This window comes from Salvelinus alpinus, chromosome 4, assembly GCF_045679555.1.
Source record: "Salvelinus alpinus chromosome 4, SLU_Salpinus.1, whole genome shotgun sequence".
NCBI lineage: Eukaryota > Metazoa > Chordata > Actinopteri > Salmoniformes > Salmonidae > Salvelinus > Salvelinus alpinus.
The window spans coordinates 49,932,153-49,952,822 of NC_092089.1; the positions used below are offsets into that span (position 1 = coordinate 49,932,153).

The window sequence follows — 20,670 nt, forward strand, 5'->3', positions numbered from 1 at the left end:
GTGGGGACTAGCTATTGGGAATATTGACCTGCTTTTAAAAGTGTTGTGGCTAAGAGAGAAAAACACTGGAACAGTATAGATCACACAGCAGTGACACCGTTAAATGCTTTTTGTAGGTTTCAGTTCATTTTAAACACCATTGTTTAGAGAGAAACCATGAAAATATGTCCCCATGGCAGCCCAATTCAGAATTTTTGCTTCCTTAATTGGTCTTTTGACCAATCAGATCAGCTCTGAAAAATATCCGATCTGATTGATCAAAAGACCAATTAGTGGAAAAAGATCAGAATTGGGCTGCCTGTCTAAACGCAGCCAAAGTAGCTTATTGACCACTGAAAATAGAGTATGTAGACTAAATGATGTATTTGTATATTGCATGAAAGAATGACATAATTTCATATTTATAAAAGCGTATATCTTGCATTAACTACTGTATGTCCATACTATCGTCGTAAAACCATGTATGACGGTTACAAATGGCCCTCCACGTTCTTTTAGGCACAGCTTTTCTGTTAAGGGTTGTGGGGTATTTCAGTTTCTTATGCATTTCAAGTAACGCCAGCAGAGCCTCGGTGTGCACACAGTACAAAAGTGATATCATGAGGTAAGATCTCTATATTGTAACAAATATGTGAACGTGATTAAAAAGGAAAACACCATTACGTTACTGTTTGTTTACTAGATACAAAGCATTGGTGTACAGTAGGCTAAGTACACTGAAAGCAGAAAAGGGGGGTTTGCTATTATATTTTAATATATCAGATTTACAAAATAAGTTAAATATTTAAACATAGTAGAAAAGAAACAAAAGAACAGAGGTGAATAAAGTCCCTTGCCTCCAGTTGTTGGTTTCGACTTGCCATAAAAATCGGAGTTTCTAACAAAATGACTTCAATAAAGCCGAGGCACATCCTATTCGGCAGCTCCATCCTCTTGTGTAGGCTCATAGCGTTGAAGCTAAGGAAGTGTGTAAAAACAGAGATTCAATTATTTTATTAGTTTTGAAACGTTCAAGCCTACCATGTATAGATCATCACACTCAATGAAAAATAATCACAGGCAGGCCTACCCTGTTCTTGAGTCCTTTGTTCTCCTCGGCCAGAAGCTCACACCTCTGCAGACTCCTGGCCAGCCACACCCAAGTGCTGCTTGAGGAAACTGGATCTTATTAAAGAAATGACAGTGTGCTGAGGGAGGAATTCAACTCATTCTCAACCTTATTGTCATTGAAAATGAGTAATTTTTACATTTTAGAAAAGCATACCATCATGAGCTGTGACAATCAACACTTGATCTGTCATCTGTGTGAGCACGTCAGGTTGCTAGACCACTAAAGGCAACAGAAAGGTCAGACTCTGAATGAGAGGAGTCTCAGTGGAGTTTCATCACCTTCCAAAAACATAGCTATGCATGACTACATTATGTAGGAAATATTCATTACAAAAACAGAGTAAACATTTTAAAAAAGGATACTCAAGTGCATTGTTGGGTTTCTCCGTCTCTTCATACAATGCCACCAGCACTGTAATAAGGAAAGGCACAAGCCGTTTTCGTAATTTGTGTAGGTCAAATAAAATTAACAATTAAAGTTAATGAAATATTCAAAATAAACACACCACTGGTGAGGCTGTCAAGGACACCAGCCTTCTCCAGGTATCTTTGAAACGGCTCTCGTTTGGACTCTGAAGCCTGTGGACACATTGGCATTGAGACAAATGATACTTGATTACCAACAAGACGGCCTATAGGGAGGAGGTGAGGGCCCTCGGAGTGTGGTGTCAGGAAAATAATCTCTCACTCAACGTCAACAAAACAAAGGAGATGATCGTGGACTACAGGAAACAGCAGAGGGAGCACCCCCCTAGCCACATCGACAGGACAGTAGTGGAGAAGGTGGAAAGTTAAGTTCCTCGGCGTACACATCACGGACAAACTGAAATGGTCCACCCATACAGACAGCGTGGTGAAGAAGGCCAACAGTGCCTCTTCAACCTCAGGAGGCTGAAGAAATTTGGCTTGTCATCTAAAACACTCACAAACTTTCACAGATGCACAATCGAGAGCATCCTGTCGGCCTGTATCACTGCCTGGTACGGCAATTGCACCGCCCTCAACCGTAAGGCTCTCCAGAGGGTAGTGTGGTCTGCACAACGCATCACCGGGGGCAAACTACCTGCCCTCCAGGACACCTACACCACCCGATGTCACAGGAAGGCCAAGAAGATCATCAAGAACAACAACCACACGAGCCACTGCCTGTTCACCCCGCTATCATCCAGAAGGCGAGGCCAGTACAGGTGCATCAAAGCTGGGACCAAGAGACTGAAAAACAGCTTCTATCTCAAGGTCATCTGACTGTTAAACAGCCATCACTAACATAGAGAGGCTGCTGCCAACATACAGACTCAAATCTCTGGCCACTTAAATAAATGGACTTAATAAAGGTGTCACTTTAAATAACACCACTTTAATAATGTTCACATATCCTACATTATTAATCTCATATGTATATACTGTATTCTATACCATCTACAGCATCTTGCCTATGCTGCACACCACCACTCATCCATATATTTATATGTACATATTCTACTCATCCCTTTACATTTGTGTGTATAAGGTACTTGTTGTGAATTTGTTAGCTTACTCGTTAGATATTACTACAGTCGGAACTAGAAGCACAAGCATTTCACTACACTCACATTAACATCTACTAACCATGTGTATGTGACCAAAGAAATTCGATTTTTTTTACTTCCAATTTTTTTCAGGGTTCAGTAATTAGCTAGTTCATCCATGATGTTGCTAGATGTTTGCCCAAGAAAGGGAAGGAACAAGACCCTGTGCATTCATACCTCCCTTGATGTAATCACTGTTAATAAAACATGATTGGACAGGTACACAACTCAAGGGCTCCACCACATAGCTTTCACCTGTCCAGTCATTTCTAATCAATGATTCCATCAAGGAACCGAATTCAAGCTTAATGGGACTAGTATGATTGCTAGAAATATTATAGCCTTCCTTACAGTGTACTGAAGAAAAAACATCCAAACTGAGTATTGTACCTCGGTAATAAACAAACTAGCTACAGGTTTAGCTAGCCAGCCAGGAATGGACTAAACTCCACGGTGAAGATTGTTTCTGATTAACTTCACCAACTGAGTGTAGCCGAGACCAGGCTTTGTGGTAATCTAGCTCAGACTACATCGATTCGCCCAAGGTCAATACTTTAAATTATAAAACTTGTACCCATGTTAGCGTGCCTTTGTTTGCTTTAAATCCATACTTTTCAATATACGTTAATTCAAATACAACCACCGACTGTTTGCCCATTGCTCTAAGATGGCAACTCATCGCAAATGCGCATGTGCCAATTGAATCTCAAAAAGGAAACAGTCCGTGGTGGTATCAATATTACCCCAAAGGCAGTACAATATGAAGAGAAGCTAAAACTGCTTCGTCAATTGAAATCTCCATCACACTGTAGGCGAATTCATGGCGACGTTAGCGCATGCGTAGAAATACGTTATCGGGTCCAACGGTCGTCTCACGCGGAACTGCGCATGTGCAGCCTATCAACCCAACGGCAGTCCTGTGATATAAAGTTGTTTTTGACAAATTAAAACGTGTCGGTTTGTCACTTTCACGAAATTGGACTAATAACATGTTCAACTACTTAAGATATTGGCTCGAATCTAGGTTGTGCCTTTAGATTGCAAGAAAATTAACTACGGAAAACATTTTCACTCATCTCATTTACATCCCAAACCCCGGCCTGGCCGGTTTGGTCTGTTTCGCAAGCTTTCTCGGAAGTCTCGCGATGTTGTGACTCTGGGTTTGGAAACCGAATGATTAAACCTGTGGTTTACCGTTTATTGAAAAAGTATGATTTTAGCAAACAACGAAAGTCACGCAACTACAGAGGACAAACTTAGGTACAAGGTGGGCGTTTCATAATATATATATTTTTAAGTATTGACCTTGAGCGAATCGATGTAGTCTCAACTACATTCCACAAAGCCTGGTCTCGGCTCCACTCAGTTGGTGAAATTCATCAGAAAATTTCTTCACCATGGATTGGAGTTTAGTCCGCTAATTTACCTAGCCAGCTAACTAGCAAATGTGTAAAGGGCTAAATTAGCACACTAACGCGTTATAAAATTACATATGGTTAAACTTTAAGCTCTCCTGGTTGTGGAACAATGTCATTGTTGTATTTTACACACTACATCGTTACTCACGCCAATGTAAAACATGATCTCAGTAGTGTGCCATTATGAAGTTAAACTTTGGCTTTACTGCTAACTGACGTTCTTACGACTCACCGCCTGCAACAGGCAGGTTTCCCTGTTAGCATTGAAGTCAACACAAGCACGCTCGTGCTTAGAGCATGCGCAGTGTAGTTTATTGAAATACTTTCTGTACTGTCTTTTTCTGCCCTCTGCTGGTGATTTTGTAGGCTTTACACAGACGGTTTTCATTTTTTATTTGATTTATTTCACCTTTATTTAACCAGGTAGGCTAGTTGAGAACAAGTTCTCATTCGCAACTGCGACCTGGCCAAGATAAAGCAAAGCAGTTCGACACATACAACAACACAGAGTTACACATGGAATAAACAAACATACAATCAATAATACAGTAGAAAAATCGATATACAGCATGTGCAAATGAGGTAGGATAAGAGAGGTAAGGCAATAAATAGGCCATGGTGGCGAAGTAATTACAGTATAGCAATTAAACACTGGAATGGTAGGGTGTGCATAAGATGAATGTGCAAGTAGAGATACTGGGGTGCAAAGGAGCAAGATAAATAAATACATACAGTATGGGGATGAGGTAGATTGGATGGGCTATTTACAGATTAGCTATGTACAGGTGCAGTGATCTGTGAGCTGCTCTGACAGCTGGTTCTTAAAGCTAGTGAGGGAGGTAAAGAGTCTCCAGCTTCAGAGATTTTTGCAGTTCGTTCCAGTCATTGGCAGTAGAGAACTGGAAGGAGAGGTGGCCAAAGGAAGAATTGGCTTTGGGGGTGACCAGTGAGATATACCTGCTGGAGCACGTGCTACTTTATATTTTGATTGAATGTAGATTCATTCCACAGATGGAAAACAATACTGGAATTACTGGAATAACATTGATTGTACAATTTTACTATGAATCAAAGAGATACATCCATCGTGAATTGCCCCCCCCAGTCAAAACAAAAATAAAACAGTCAAACTATAAATTTCCAGCCAAAATAACTCCAGGTGAAAGGTCACAAAACAAACCTGTGCATTAGCAGAGATACTGTATACAACGACGAGATGCTCTTGTCTCCGCACTAACTGTCGCGAAGGCAGACGGTCTGCTTATCGGTCTCATTGTTGACCCTGTTTAAATTAAGTTCGGTCTGCTTATCGCTGTATTACTGCGGGGACAGATTTTGACGGGAATGGACCCTCTCGCTTCGTTTCTTCCTCTTTGGTACTAGTCTACTTGGTCAGCTGACTGCAAAACATCTGACAAGGATAGAACCAGTCTCGACAGATTGACACCCTGGTTATCCAATTATTATTCGCATCCTATGTACATCGTCCAATTAGATTCAGAGGTGGTTCAAGTGCAGGGTTTTCGGAAAAAGGGAAACATAGGGGACCCGAAGATCTAAAGGATAAGGGAGAATATTACAACACACTCTGGATTTGCAAGTAACATTGGCATAATTGATGCATTTAAACTGTATTTTAAATTTTATCGGCGGTGTGGAAGGATCTATCGGTAAAAGCAGGACTGCGTAAAACTAATAGGGTGAGGGGGGATTGGGGAAGCGAGAGTTGTTGGGTCAAAATGTCGATTCAGTACGAAGTGGAACCGTTGGCAGACAGCTATGGGGTTGCGGACTCGTTTCCCAAAGATTTTGGCTATGGAGAAGAGGAGGCCGACATCGAGGATAGCCCGACTCCATCTGACAGCAAACCTAGAATTCTGTTAATGGGTTTGCGAAGAAGTGGCAAGTCGTCAATACAGAAGGTAGGAAGCGATGTCGGCGGACATGATTCAACTGTCTTTACATAACGCCTTATTTTAGTTCAATCAGCAACTATAGCTATCATCACCAGTTATTGAGATAGCTTGCTAACATTGCCACAACTTCTAAACATTCCTGAGGTTAATATAGTAACATGCATCCATTCTGAACGCCAGACTTTACTTCTATGTGAAAGACCAGTTGTCATCCTGGTCTGAATAGCAAGTTACTGCTACATGACATGCAAGTAAACACTTTAGTATAGCTAGCATCTACAGAGATGGTCTGGTTTAAAAACTCCGTGGTGTTGCATTCTTTCTTCTAGGCAGTGGTGTAAAGTACTTAAGTAAAACTAATTTGTTTCTAAATACGTTTTTTTGTGGTATCTGTAGTTTACTATTTATATTCTGGAGAACTTTTACCTTACTACATTCCTAAAGAAAATAATGTACTTTTTACTCCATACATTTCCCCTGACACCCAGAAGTACTCGTTACATTTTGCATGGCTAGCAGGACAGGAAAATGGTCCAATTAAAGGTACTTATCAAGAGAACATCCTTGGTCATCCCTATTGCCTCTGATCTGGCGGACTCACTAAACACACATTCTTCATTTGTAAATGTTGTCTGAGTGTTGGCGTGTGCCCCTGGCTATCCGTAAATAAAATAAAATAAAAAATTGGGGCCGTCTGGTTTGTTTAATATAGGGAATTTGAAATTATTTATACTTTTACTTATTTTAGCAATTACATTTACTTTTGATACTTAAGTATATTTAAAACCAAATACTTTTAGACTTTTACTCAAGTAGTATTTTACTGGGTGACTTTCACTTTTAACGTTACTTGAGTAATTTTCTATAAAGGTATCTTTTACTTTTACTCAAGTATGAAAATTGGGTACTTTTTCCACCACTGTTTCTAGGGAGGTTCAGCCAACTATTTCAATTGATGTTAGCCAGTGAGCTAGCTAGTTGGTTCAGCTAACGAGTGCAAATACTATACAATTAATTCAAACGTATGTATGTAAAATAAACCTTTGCTAGGTTACTTGTTAATCATTTATCAGGTGAAAACATGTTTCTTGCTCGGCACTCGTGTGTGCGCGCGCGGTGTGATCACTTGTAAGGATTGGGCACGTGACTGTCTAAAATCTATTTTGTGGCGTTCCAAATCTTGTCAGACACTCTCAATCAGCATTATATTGCTAAACAACCTCACTCATGACAGCAGAGCTACAGCCACACGCCATACATTTTACAAGTCATATCATCACTTATATGGTTCAATAAGTATGCTCTTTCCAGGAAAATGCAATTCATTCTAGATGCACCATATAACTTTACTCATTAGAATAAACATTTCCCATCCCTGTTTGTCAGTTTTAGATGTAGTTGTTTTGTAGCAGACTTTTTGGCGTTCTTTTTAAGATGTTGGGGGCAATGCCTTCACCCATTTGATACAGGGAGGAAGAAATCATGTAACTTGAAATTAATCTGAAAGTATTTCTGCTTCAGTAGTAGAAGATACAAGACTTACAACAGGTAACGTATTAAAGAGACTTTCTGGTACTTTTGCATACTTTTTAGCCAGTAGTTCTGAAAGTAGCCCACATGTGGTGGCAAATTGAGGTAAAACAGTAATTCTGCTCATATATTATGCATGTATGAACTACACATTGAAACATCCAGCCCAAGGCGAGAGGTTTTAAAATAAAATAAAATACTTCTAGTCTCCAAAGTACCCGAGCATGTCTTTTAAGGGCGCCAAACTATTTAGTTACATGGTTTATTTGTGTTCTTCTCATATATTTTCATTCATAGGCAATGGTTGTGCAGAGCTATACTGTTGTTGAAGGCCCATCTAAATCCATGACCCTAAATACTGAGCCGCAGAGTACGTTCTTCCCTTAATAAGCCTCTTGCTAGTTCCAAAACATGTGATTTGGCTTTTTCCTCTGGTAGTAGTGACCCCAGTTACTACAAACTCTCAAAATGGATTCTCTCTTTGGTATTTTGAGAAGGAAGCAGTAGGTGTAGGTGTGATCATTTTGTCTTAACAGCACTATGTCTAATTTCCTGTTGCAGGTGGTATTCCACAAAATGTCTCCTAACGAGACGTTGTTCCTGGAGAGCACCAACAAGATCTACAAGGACGACATCTCCAGTAGCTCGTTTGTCAACTTCCAGATCTGGGACTTCCCGGGTCAAGTGGACTTCTTCGACCCCACCTTTGACTACGAGATGATCTTCAGAGGCACGGGTGCTTTGATATTCGTCATTGACGCACAGGTGAAAAGATTGAGTGGAAAAGTGTATTAAAAACACAATGGTTGACTGACTTACTGACACCATAATTGATAAATGCCTGATCTCAGAGATAGAATTACTAGAAAGGGAAAAAGCCCTTCAGACCACAGCATTTTAACAGAATACTCATGTCATTGGTAATGTCTGAACCTGTTCTATGGTCTTTAAATGAAATGTATTCAAACTGACTAAACTGTATAGTTTATAAATTTAATTTGTGTTTATAGAGAAGTGGATGATATAAGTGTGGGCCAGACTACTTCTGCTCTGCAGCACAGGATAAGCTTCTCATGTTGAAACGTTAAATGACCCAACGCTTCAAAGACAATTGATTGTCACAGACGTTTTCCGAAGACAGTGCACATTGTTATCCTAACTGCTGGAACAAAGTGATCTTAACCATGATCTAAATCAAAGCTAATTTAATCACGGAGGCCACCGTTTATCTCAATTTAATGATCACATTGAAAGGAGTTACCAGTGTCACTACGTTTTCTATTTTTCTGTTTTGTGTTTAGTAGAGCAGGCAAAGAAAAATGGTTTCAAACATTTTAATGGAATACGAAATTGAGCGTTTCTCATTGGACGTGTCCAGGTAGTCCCTCCCTGTTTCACGCCATTTTCTTCTGTTTGGTGCCTAATGAACTAGGGGTGTGAACGTTTAAATGAAATTGGCATCCTTAACGTTAACATGGAACCCAAACCGGCTGCACGCGTGCGCTATCGTGCATACATTTATTTTGTCCCCCTACACCAAACGTGATCACGACAACCAGGTTAAAATATCAAAACAAACTCTGAACTAATGTCATTAATTTGGGGACAGGTCGAAAAGCATTAAACATGTATGGCAATTTAGCTAGTTAGCTTGCACTTGCTAGCTAATTTGTCCTATTTAGCTAGCTTGCTGTTGCTAGCTAATTTGTCCTGGGATATAAACTTTGAGTTGTTATTTTACCTGATATGCACAAGGTCCTCTACTCCGACAATTAATCCACACATAAAACGGCCAACCGAATCGTTTCTAGTCATCTCTCCTCCTTCCAGCCTTTTTCATCTTTGAACTTATATTGTGATCGGCATCTACACTTTCATAGTATTACCACGACCACCGGCAAAACAGTTTGTCTTTCAATCACCCACTTGGGTATAACCAATGAGGAGATGGCACGTGGGTACCTGCGTCTATAAACCAATGAGGAGATGGGAGAGGCAGGACTTTCAGCGCGATCTGTGTCAAATAGAAATTAGTTCTATTTTAGCCCTTGGCATGGCAGACGCTCGTTGGCGCAATAATTGAATAGCATGGATTTCAAAATGTATTTTGCGACGCTCGCGCACATGACATGTCCGGTCTGGTCAGCATGTAAGAAAAATCCCTAACCGGAAATCAATGTGTTTTTTTTTTTTTTTTTACTTAGATGCACAAAGTAACAGGATAGTAGGCCAGTTTCTGCAACAACTAGGAGGGTTGAAATGCGAGGATCAACTTCTCTGCTGTTTTGGTGCCCTTGCTACCTCACTGTGAACAGCGTGATGCGAACCTGTGCACATGTGCATATACTGTGTGTGACTGTGAGAGCGAACTGGTGCATCTGGCTCAATATCATAGCCTTTTCATTGATGATAGGCCCTGCTTTACTGAAGTTGTGAGACATTGCAAGCTAAGAAATTGCGAGATACAGCATTCCATTGTGAGAGACAGCTTTTAATTACCGATAGATCGGTCAAGTGCACAGTTCTGCCTGTCTGTCTGGTGGCCGACCTGCCTATATTGTGCCCTTCTCTCCGTCCCTCGCTAGCACGCTATGAAAGATGGAAGTGTTTGTATTTTCGGAAGTACGGCATCTAATCAGCTTCCTCCGTTCCAAAAACATGAATCTTAGGAGTGGATTCGTAGCTGAATCGAATCTTGACACTCAGAAATGGGAGTCGACACCGGGAGTTGACGTGGAAGGAATCAAGAATAAGTTATTTTGGAATCAACTATCCACCACTACGTCATCACATTAACAGTTCGTAAAAAAGGCAAGGGACAGCAATGAAGTCCTGTATGGCAACACTTTGAGAAGGAAATGCAAACTTTGCATGGTGGAATTGAGGTACAGTTTAAATTGCATTAATGGACCACCCCAACATTTTTTTTTTGCAGTTTAAACATTAATAAAAGTTGTCGATTTGTCACATTCCTATAACCCGCAACAGGACACCGTGTCCACATTGCTGGTGTTTTTTCTCAACCTTAATAAGGTTGTTAATCCACCCTAAGCCACTGTTTATCATAGGAATTGGTCTTAAATAACTATGTTTTGTGAACATATGTTTAATTTGGTCATTTATAAGGTTGGTAGCAATGTGAAAATTGTTGTGCAAATCTGTTGCAGCTCTAGTCAACTACAAAACCCACAATGCAATACTCTCTCTGGGCAGGCTGGCTAGCTGGCTGGCTAGCTAGCAAACATAGCTACACACAATAATACCAAAGTCAATATCAGCATGTGAAGTAGCTAGCTGTAAAATTGCCTAAAACAGCACTATCAATTTAGGCGTCTCTCACAGTTCGCCTCTCCACAAAGTGAGTACAGAGTACGTTGCTATAGCAATATCGGCCCTTTCCCACGTTTCCAACAGACACACAGGGCGCATCGCATTGAAGGAGAAACTGAGTTGAATAAATTTGATTCACTGTTTAGATAGATTTTCTCAAAGCGAAAAACAGTATTTACTTTGTCATTATGATTTTTAAATGGATGTATGTGTTCTAGACAAGTATGCCCATACCATCTATTGGCTGATTTGGTGATCTTTAGTGCAGGTAGGCCTAATTGTTATAATAGCGTTATGAAATGTCATAATGTGTTATCCCATATCTCCAGTGACGAGAACCATGTAGCTATGACGCGTTCCTACAAGATATCTTGATTTCAGACGGACCACTTAGAAGTTAAATCACTGGGGGGAATTTTTAATTTTAACCACTAATAACGACATAGGCTTTCACCAAATTGACAGGAGTGTCATGATTTTTCTTTCTGTGGGTGGATTATCCCGTTAATGTTGTCAATTATCTGTGAGGTATAACTAGGTTGTAACTACTTAACGTGTCCTAGGTGTTGTATGTCCAACAAACCTACTGTATCCTTTTTCCAGTTTATTAAGATTTTTCCAGCTGAGTTAAATTTAGGAAGTGTTTGTACAAGCCACTGTACTGAGGCAGAGTGGCACTCCATATCTCGCTAGCGTTCAGTATCTCTCAGTGCAGATGCAGAATTCGCAGGGAAATAAATTGGCCAGCTTGCTCAACACATCCAATGTTGTCACTCATTTTTGCAGTGGGACTTTGAGATTTTGCAATCTGAAGTATTATGATGGTTATGTTGAAATCTTCGATTGCTTTAATCTAAAAAGTAGCCTAATTCCGCTAGGAATTCTGGCTAACTCTCCCCACCACAGGGACTGTAACAAGTAGGATATATGGGCGTAGGCGATTGCAATTTGGCATAGGGGATTGCGTTATGCATGTTGGATAGTATGGATGTGGAAATGTGCATGCAGGCAGCAAAATGCATGTAGTCTACTTTTTAGGCACACTTGTACACTATTTTGTTTTAAGCCACCTTTTCTATGTCTCTCTGTCTCGGTCTGTCTGTCTCTGTTTGTGCGTGTGTTCTTCTTTCTGCCCAGGATGACTATGTGGAGGCATTGGGAAGACTCCACCTCACCGTGTCGCGGGCCTACAGGGTCAACCCTGAGATTAACTTTGAGGTGTTCATCCACAAAGTGGACGGCCTCTCCGACGACCACAAGATCGAGACCCAGAGGGACATCCACCAGAGAGCCAACGACGACCTGGCAGACGCCAGCTTAGAGAAGCTTCACCTCAGGTAGATCCACAGACACTCACCCTCAAAGGGATAGTTCAGAAAATCTAACCATCCCTTTAATCCTCTCCTTTTGAGTTTACAGTATGCCAAGGGAAAAGCATTGAAAGCCTACAGAAAGAGCAGCTACACTAAACTAATTAGCCTTCTCAGCTTATTACCTTGCTATTGTTGGTTAGTATTCTATTGTAGGCCTAATTCTCTTTTTCTGCTGTTCAACCCAGCAATGACCTCATGGGAGTTCAGTTGCTGTGCATTTGACTATAATGTTAGCAGTTTTAGCATTGGTCAGCCATCTTTATTTCACAACATAAGCTAGTCCTCTGTGCTGCCAAGTAATTTCTTGCGGCCTCTTGTCACTTTGATTCTTTTCTAAATAGCATGATTGGTTTTGGAATATGGCTGAAATCTGAGTGAATCAGATCACACCTGCGATTCCACTGATGTTGATACAGTGAAAATAGATTCAGGTAGTTTTGTGTTAGTGTTGTTAGCCTAGCTGTTATAACTCTCTCACTTTGCATAAGGAATGTTGTCCAGTTTATTTAGGCTTGTAAGATTGGGTTCCCAGAAAAGGCTTGCCTTACACAACACATGGATGAAAATATTTGCCGCGGTGTGAGGCAAAACACGTGCCTTGTTTTGGTCCAACATTTGACTGTGAGTGGGGTAGTAACACATTCATGACAAGCACACTTGTCAGTGTGTGGTCCTGGATCATAGGGTTTGCTTGTATATTTTCCGCGCATGGTTGTCATACTCCGAGCATTACTGTCAGATTCCACCCCGGCCTCTTAATGAACAAACACCACAGCAAGTGTGCATGGTGCAAACTGTCTATGTTAAAGGATCAGAAGGATTACATGTAGCCTATATATCATGTACCGTTATGCTTATACTGCCTTCAATGTTTGCTATTTTCTCTTTTGAAATTGAAACTATAGCCTCAAATTTGAACTCTGCTGAAATCGTTGTTTTTGATGGTGATATCATCACATGCCCTGATGATAATTTCCCAGATATTGGCCTAGGTCCTTTATACATTAATGATACTGAGCCTAGCGAGTCGTTTTATGAAAAGACAAACCGGTTCAAACACGCTCTGCAGATTTTCAGTACTAGGTTTTTCAATCGGCTGTGTGCTTTTCCTTTCTTGAGATGTCGGCCTATTTTATGAAAGGTGAGGTTGCTGTTGGTGCACGCCAGACAGTTGGATCAAGGGTGGATTTATAGTGAAGCTGGGAGGAGGGCTGTCATGTTGAGTTGAGTTGTGTTCTGTTCTGTTCTCTGCACTGCGAAGACATCTCTGTGTGAAGTCTTTGGATCTGTTGGTTAGAACTGCGGTCTCTAAAGTTTCCCAATTTTCTATTTGGGACAATCACTACTGTTATTTATAGAATTCTTTAAAATGTTCCGCTACCTTAATGCTTTTGTAATACGTTGCTAATATTTTCAATTCTACAGTTGGACTGTCCCAAAATGTAGCATCATGGTCATTATTAAGTGATAGCTTATCTTTGTGTGTTTTTAAAGCTGAGAAATGCTTTCAGTTTCTAATGTTCCCTACTGTTTTGTGATGGGATCCAGTCTCGCTTTGTGTTTTTACTTGAACTACAGCGCACGAGGAACTAAGTTATCAAATCAGTCCTAACCTGTGCAAACCTATAGCTAACTTCCCTTTCGTTTCTATATCTTTCAGTTTCTATTTGACAAGTATCTATGACCACTCAATATTCGAGGCCTTCAGTAAAGTGGTCCAGAAGCTTATCCCACAGCTGCCAACACTGGAAAACCTTCTAAACATCTTTATATCCGTAAGTACCAAATTCCCTCTTGATTTAGTTCTCGCTGTTTGATTTGAAGGCTTTTTTGCATTTCTTTCATTTGATTTACCTGGGTTGTGTTCATTAGTGAACACCATAACAAAAATTAATTTCAACAGAAAACGGAAAGTGATGTTTCTCATTGGACGAGTTCAGCTAGTCCCTCCCTGCTAGTTGGCTGTACCTGCACCAAAACTCCAGTATTTTTCATAGCTTGTTCTCCATCTTCTTTTTAAATAGGGAGACAAATGTTTTCAGCACTTTTATTTCTATGTCTGATCAACACTTGTTTCCTCATGGCTCCCTCTTGTCCCTCTGCAGCAATATGTGTGGAACATCGAATCACAATAAAATCCCATTGTTGAATCGCAGTACATATAGAATCGTGAGAATTGCAGTACATATAGAATCATGAGAATTGCAATACATATCGTATCGGCACTAAAGTATTGTGATAATATTGTATCATGAGTAGGGCTGTTGTGGTGATTGTATTACCGCAACACCGACAGTCATGAGTCCTGACCACAGTCAAATTCCACGTGACCGTTGAGTCACGGTAATCTCCACTTATGCACTGCGTGGGTAAGTAGTATCCAACTGGCTAACGACTATCAGGTCCTATTGGCCTGGTACTCAGGGCTCTGTTGACCCTCTAACCACTCTGATATCAATGCAAATGCCATCGAAAATCACATCAAACACTTTTCATCAAAACAGTATTATGCTTTTAAAACGCACCTCACTGTAATTGATCAATTTTGAAGGAAGAAGTTCAACAACAGGTTGAACCTGAGTGGAAAACATGGTCATTGTAGATGTTGTTCAAAGCCTTAACACCATGAAATGGACAGCGCTTTCTACGGTGACGATTAATTCAAAACACCCATACTATATATGAACCCGAAAATAAAATGTTTGCCGTTATACACTGCTCAAAAAAATAAAGGGAACACTTAAACAACACAATGTAACTCCAAGTCAATCACACTTCTGTGAAATCAAACTGTCCACTTAGGAAACAACACTGATTGACAATAAATTTCACATGCTGTTGTGCAAATGGAATAGACAACAGGTGGAAATTATAGGCAATTAGCAAGACACCCCCAATAAAGGAGTGGTTCTGCAGGTGGTGACCACAGACCACTTCTCAGTTCCTATGCTTCCTGGCTGATGTTTTGGTCACTTTTGAATGGTGGCGGTGCTTTCACTCTAGTGGTAGCATGAGACGGAGTCTACAACCCACACAAGTGGCTCAGGTAGTGCAGCTCATCCAGGATGGCACATCAATGCGAGCAGTGGCAAGAAGGTTTGCTGTGTCTGTCAGCGTAGTGTCCAGAGCATGGAGGCGCTACCAGGAGACAGGCCAGTACATCAGGAGACGTGGAGGAGGCCGTAGGAGGGCAACAACCCAGCAGCAGGACCGCTACCTCCGCCTTTGTGCAAGGAGGAGCACTGCCAGAGCCCTGCAAAATGACCTCCAGCAGGCCACAAATGTGCATGTGTCTGCTCAAACGGTCAGAAACAGACTCCATGAGGGTGGTATGAGGGCCCGACGTCCACAGGTGGGGGTTGTGCTTACATCCCAACACCGTGCAGGACGTTTGGCATTTGCCAGAGAACACCATGATTGGCAAATTCGCCACTGGCGCCCTGTGCTCTTCACAGATGAAAGCAGGTTCACACTGAGCACGTGACAGACGTGACAGAGTCTGGAGACGCCGTGGAGAACGTTCTGCTGCCTGCAACATCCTCCAGCATGACCGTTTTGGCGGTGGGTCAGTCATGGTGTGGGGTGGCATTTCTTTGGGGGGCCGCACAGCCCTCCATGTGCTCGCCAGAGGTAGCCTGACTGCCATTAGGTACCGAGATGAGATCCTCAGACCCCTTGTGAGACCATATGCTGGTGCGGTTGGCCCTGGGTTCCTCCTAATGCAAGACAATGCTAGACCTCATGTGGCTGGAGTGTGTCAGCAGTTCCTGCAAGAGGAAGGCATTGATGCTATGGACTGGCCCGCCCGTTCCCCAGACCTGAATCCAATTGAGCACATCTGGGACATCATGTCTCGCTCCATCCACCAAAGCCACGTTGCACCACAGACTGTCCAGGAGTTGGCGGATGCTTTAGTCCAGGTCTGGGAGGAGATCCCTCAGGAGACCATCCGCCACCTCATCAGGAGCATGCCCAGGCGTTGTAGGGAGGTCATACAGGCACGTGGAGGCCACACACACTACTGAGCCTCATTTTGACTTGTTTTAAGGACATTACATCAAAGTTGGATCAGCCTGTAGTGTGGTTTTCAACTTTAATTTTGAGTGTGACTCCAAATCCAGACCTCCATGGGTTGATAAATTTGATTTCCATTGATAATTTTTGTGTGATTTTGTTGTCAGCACATTCAACTATGTAAAGAAAAAAGTATTTAATAAGAATATTTCATTCATTCAGATCTAGAATGTGTTATTTTAGTGTTCCCTTTATTTTTTTGAGCAGTGTACAATACATAGCCTACCGCATATTATGCACGGCAAAAAACATGAAGAAAAAAAACGAATTTAAGATGTCTTTGGTACATAATTGGTATAGCCTATACTCTAGTAATCACCTTTGAGTGTGGACTGTATTATTTTGCATACTGGATGGACTGGTTATCTTATGCTGCGCTCCAAACTGCTGTTGAGTCTGGGAGAGAACATATAGGTCTAGGCTATGCTGTTGGTTCGTTGATTATGCAGGGCGGCTTACAGAGTTAGCCTACAATTTATAGTGCATTTGTATAGCCTAGTAATAGGGAATTGTTTTTATATTTTCCAAATCAATAGGCTGACACTACCTTAAGGTACAGAATATCTCACCACTGTGCGTTTCCATCTCATCCCCTCTCTCCTTCATTCCTTTCTCCAGGTGCAGAGAGAGTGACTGTCAGCTTAATGAAATATGTTTTGAAAACATCTTACTATCGATGTTCCCGAACGGATTTCACTTGGGTTTCCCAAATTAAGCACTGGGTAGCTGCAGTAACAGGGTTGGAGAGCCCATGGCATACAGAGGCTGCATGCTCCTCAAACAGTGGTTGATGCGGTGTGTAATAACCAGAGTAGCCTACCCGGCATAATTTAAAAAACGAACTGGCGGGAAAGCGGCCTCCTTTCGTTATTCCCCTGTTCCTGCCCATTTGATAATGGGACATCATGCAGCTCATATATACGTTTTGATTTCTTAGACATTCTAAGGTTTGTATACATTCACAACTAAAGTTGCCGAATAACTGAATCTAGCATATAAGACCTGTTCCAAATGATCACTTTTTTACGCTCACCATAGCCACTTAATATGCGTACTCACTTTTCTGTTTTATTCAGCTAAGTTCAATTATGTTCTTTTTAGTATTAAATCAAATAATGGCTGGGGACTTATAAGCATATCTTGTCTGCTAAATGAACAAGTCTACTGCCTATGGCATGGCACATGGCCTACTGTATGTTATCTGGCTAACTCACATTCTGTTCTTCTGAAATGCATTTTCTTCATATCGTAATGTTTCTAAAATAAATAATGGATGTATTGTGAGGGTGTATATTCAATTGATTTATTAGACTTTTTAAAATGTAGATGTTCCAAAGGCGCTCATCAGCGGCTTGTATGGGTGCAGGCCTGGAGATGCTAAACGGGTTTCTGTTAATTAACAGTCAATTACCGTGGGACCGGAAGTCTTTTGCATGACAATAACCGTCTGACAAAATTTCATGGACGCCACAGCCCTAACCATGAGGTCCCAACCCTAGCAGAAATGGTGTCTGGTGTGTGACTTACATTGTGACGTGTGTCATCATCATCGTCAGCCCTGATGACTCTTTCATACACTGCTTTTATGGTTGTTGTATAATACCAACCTTCCAGACCCCAATGTCTCTTCAATCCCGGTCAAAATACGTTTTGCATTGGTAAATAAAATGTTTAGTTTTTTTTACTTAGTAGTTCAATAATTCATTTGGAAACCCTTGCTGTTGACATGAACTGAAAGATAGCTCTGAGAGATTTCTGCCAAGCTTGCTTTTAGAAGAACCAAATGGGCACTCATGGTGTTTCTCTGCCCCTCCTCCTTCCCTTCCTCCCCTGTACCCCTATTCACCTCATCTCCCTTTTCGCCTTCCTCAGAACTCCGGCATAGAGAAGGCCTTTCTGTTTGACGTGGTCAGTAAGATCTACATCGCCACAGACAGCAGTCCGGTGGACATGCAGTCTTATGAGCTGTGTTGTGACATGATCGACGTGGTTATAGATGTCTCCTGCATCTATGGGTAAGTCCCCTAGAACTGAATTCAGTTATGTCAGATATGTATAGTTTACAGCTGTGTGCGTGCATGTGTTTGTGGTCATTTCTGTGACAACACTTTACTCCAAGCCGAATGGTATAAAATCATACTTTTACTCCTTGTTATAAGCGTGTATGAGGCGTTTAATGTCTTATTATAAAGTTTGATATGTTAGGTCTCTGTGTGTGCGTGCATGTGTTTGTGGTCATTTCTGTGACAACACTTTACTCCAAGCCGAATGGTATAAAATCATACTTTTACTCCTTGTTATAAGCGTGTATGAGGCGTTTAATGTCTTATTATAAAGTTTGATATGTTAGGTCTCTGTATCAAACACATTTTCAATTTGAATAAGTTCCTTACGTTGACTGTTCTATTTTGTGTGTGTTATTCCAGTCTGAAGGAGGACGGCAGTGGTAGTGCCTACGACAAGGAGTCCATGGCCATCATCAAGCTGAACAACACCACAGTCCTCTACCTGAAAGAGGTCACCAAGTTCCTGGCATTGGTCTGCATCCTCCGAGAGGAGAGCTTTGAGCGCAAAGGCAAGCCACCCACCCCAGCACTTCCTCATTACGGCATGAAGCAGTCTCTCGATCAAGTGCGACTTCAAGCGCAACATTCAGACAGATGTCAATGGAAGAGTGGCACAGTCTTATTTAAGGAAGTAATCTTGAGTCTCTTGAATTTCAAGTTTCACAGGCGGTAGCATGCATATAAGTGGTTTGTTTTTCTTTGCCACTGTTTTTGTAAATGTTCTTCACACAGGGCGTTATTGGTTTATCTTGTTAGGGTGATCCTTTATTCACGTCTTATTCTTTGTTTCCACAATACATGACTTATGGAGTAATCGACTGAGTGATGTTCAAAGTCTCTAAGATCACAGAAGTGAAAATATATTCATACCCTTCTCTCATTGACACGTATCTCTCCCCAGGCTTGATAGACTACAACTTCCACTGTTTCCGGAAGGCCATCCACGAGGTGTTTGAGGTGGGCGTTTCCACACCGTGGACGGGCTCCCAGGCAGCCGGCACGCCCTGCACCAAGGCTGTGACACTCAACGGCACCCCCCGGAGCACTGTCTAAACACAAATAGACAGACGGCGAGAGGATAGGAATGGACAAAAAGAAAGATGGGGAGGGATCGTGCGGAAAAGACTAATGGATTGGGGTTTTCAGTAAACCAATCATAACTCTCGCACCCAGATCCTAAAAATCACAGGAAGAGGACTAGAGCAAAAAATTCAAATGAAGAGTCAGGGCTGAACCCGAAGCTCAGAGGCTAAGGAGGACTGCGAGCTTACAAAGCTAGGATGGAAGGGAAACTAAGTGCAGAGATACTAGGAACATTCGTACATTTCGTGTGAATGCAAGGCATTGTTTTCCGCTGTTCGGCACTCTTTGCCACGAGTAAAAACAGTCCAACAGGACTGGTATACGTAAGCAAAAGCCTATTTGGCATTTGGGAACTTTCAGTGAGATAGGCCTCACGTGCTGCAAGTCCCAAGAGACCTGAGGAAGCTTGGTAATATCGTTGTCTGTTTTAGCTGCTGGTTCATCCATGTGAAGAAGTACTTAAAAAAAAAAAATGTAAACGTTGATGTAACCCTCGATAAGGAGAAGAAACTGCAAAGGCTGTAACGGGGATCAGTATAGTTGTGTAACCCTGTGCAGACTTATGGGTCGAAATGCTTGGTGTTTATCCAAAACGCACATGGTAACACTTTCTCAAGGCCTTATTTAGATAGAAAGCTTGCAACAGGCAAGCTCAATCACTACTCACTCGCCTGTATGCTGCCCAAGACTTTGCTTCTGGTTTCATTAATTCTGAAGAAAACAGGGTTCCTCAGAGTGCAAAAGGGATTGTAGTGTCCACTTTTTCTTCTTCTGTTGTGTGTGTGTGTCTGGAAAAGAGGATAGTTGGTGATTATGGATTCATGACTGCCCCATGTTGATTTGCCAGTGCCGGCCCTATGCTCAAAGTTGCTGTAGTGTCATACTGTATAATGCTATGCCATGTAGGAAAACTGAGCTAAAAAATAAACCTGTTACCAGCGGTTTGATCAGTGATGCTTATAGTTTCTGAAACAACATTATAGATTCTAACTACAATTTGTTGCAGTTGGAAATCTGATTCATTAGAATCTTGCACAGACAAAACATTCTAAATATAGTCTTCTGGAAATAACCCATTGCATATTCTCTTGGTTTGGCTATGAAATAATGTATGCAGTACAAGCACATTCTAGATATATCTATCTCCCTTATGCATAAAGTAGTCAGTTTAGCCATATTTTCTGACACTCAATCGTAATACT

At 41.4% G+C, this 20,670-nt stretch overlaps 1 protein-coding gene and 1 pseudogene across 2 annotated transcripts; one reads left to right on the top strand and one right to left on the bottom strand.

The window, feature by feature from the left end:
- Window positions 1-736: 736 nt before the first annotated feature.
- Window positions 737-4,388, bottom strand: LOC139573870 (c-Myc-binding protein-like; annotated as a pseudogene).
- LOC139573869 (ras-related GTP-binding protein C) lies at window positions 3,831-20,409 on the top strand. 2 transcript variants are annotated; one of them, XM_071397802.1, is made up of 7 exons: window positions 3,831-3,945; window positions 8,104-8,307; window positions 12,010-12,209; window positions 13,906-14,020; window positions 18,192-18,334; window positions 18,746-18,894; window positions 19,287-20,409. In XM_071397802.1, exons 1-7 carry the CDS (start codon window positions 3,889-3,891, stop codon window positions 19,436-19,438), a joined length of 1,020 nt encoding a protein of 339 aa, XP_071253903.1. In that variant the 5' UTR covers window positions 3,831-3,888; the 3' UTR covers window positions 19,439-20,409. The 2 variants fall into 2 exon arrangements, with proteins under 2 accessions (XP_071253903.1, XP_071253902.1); XM_071397801.1 differs by lacking the exon at window positions 3,831-3,945 and adding an exon at window positions 5,602-6,018.
- Window positions 20,410-20,670: the final 261 nt, after the last annotated feature.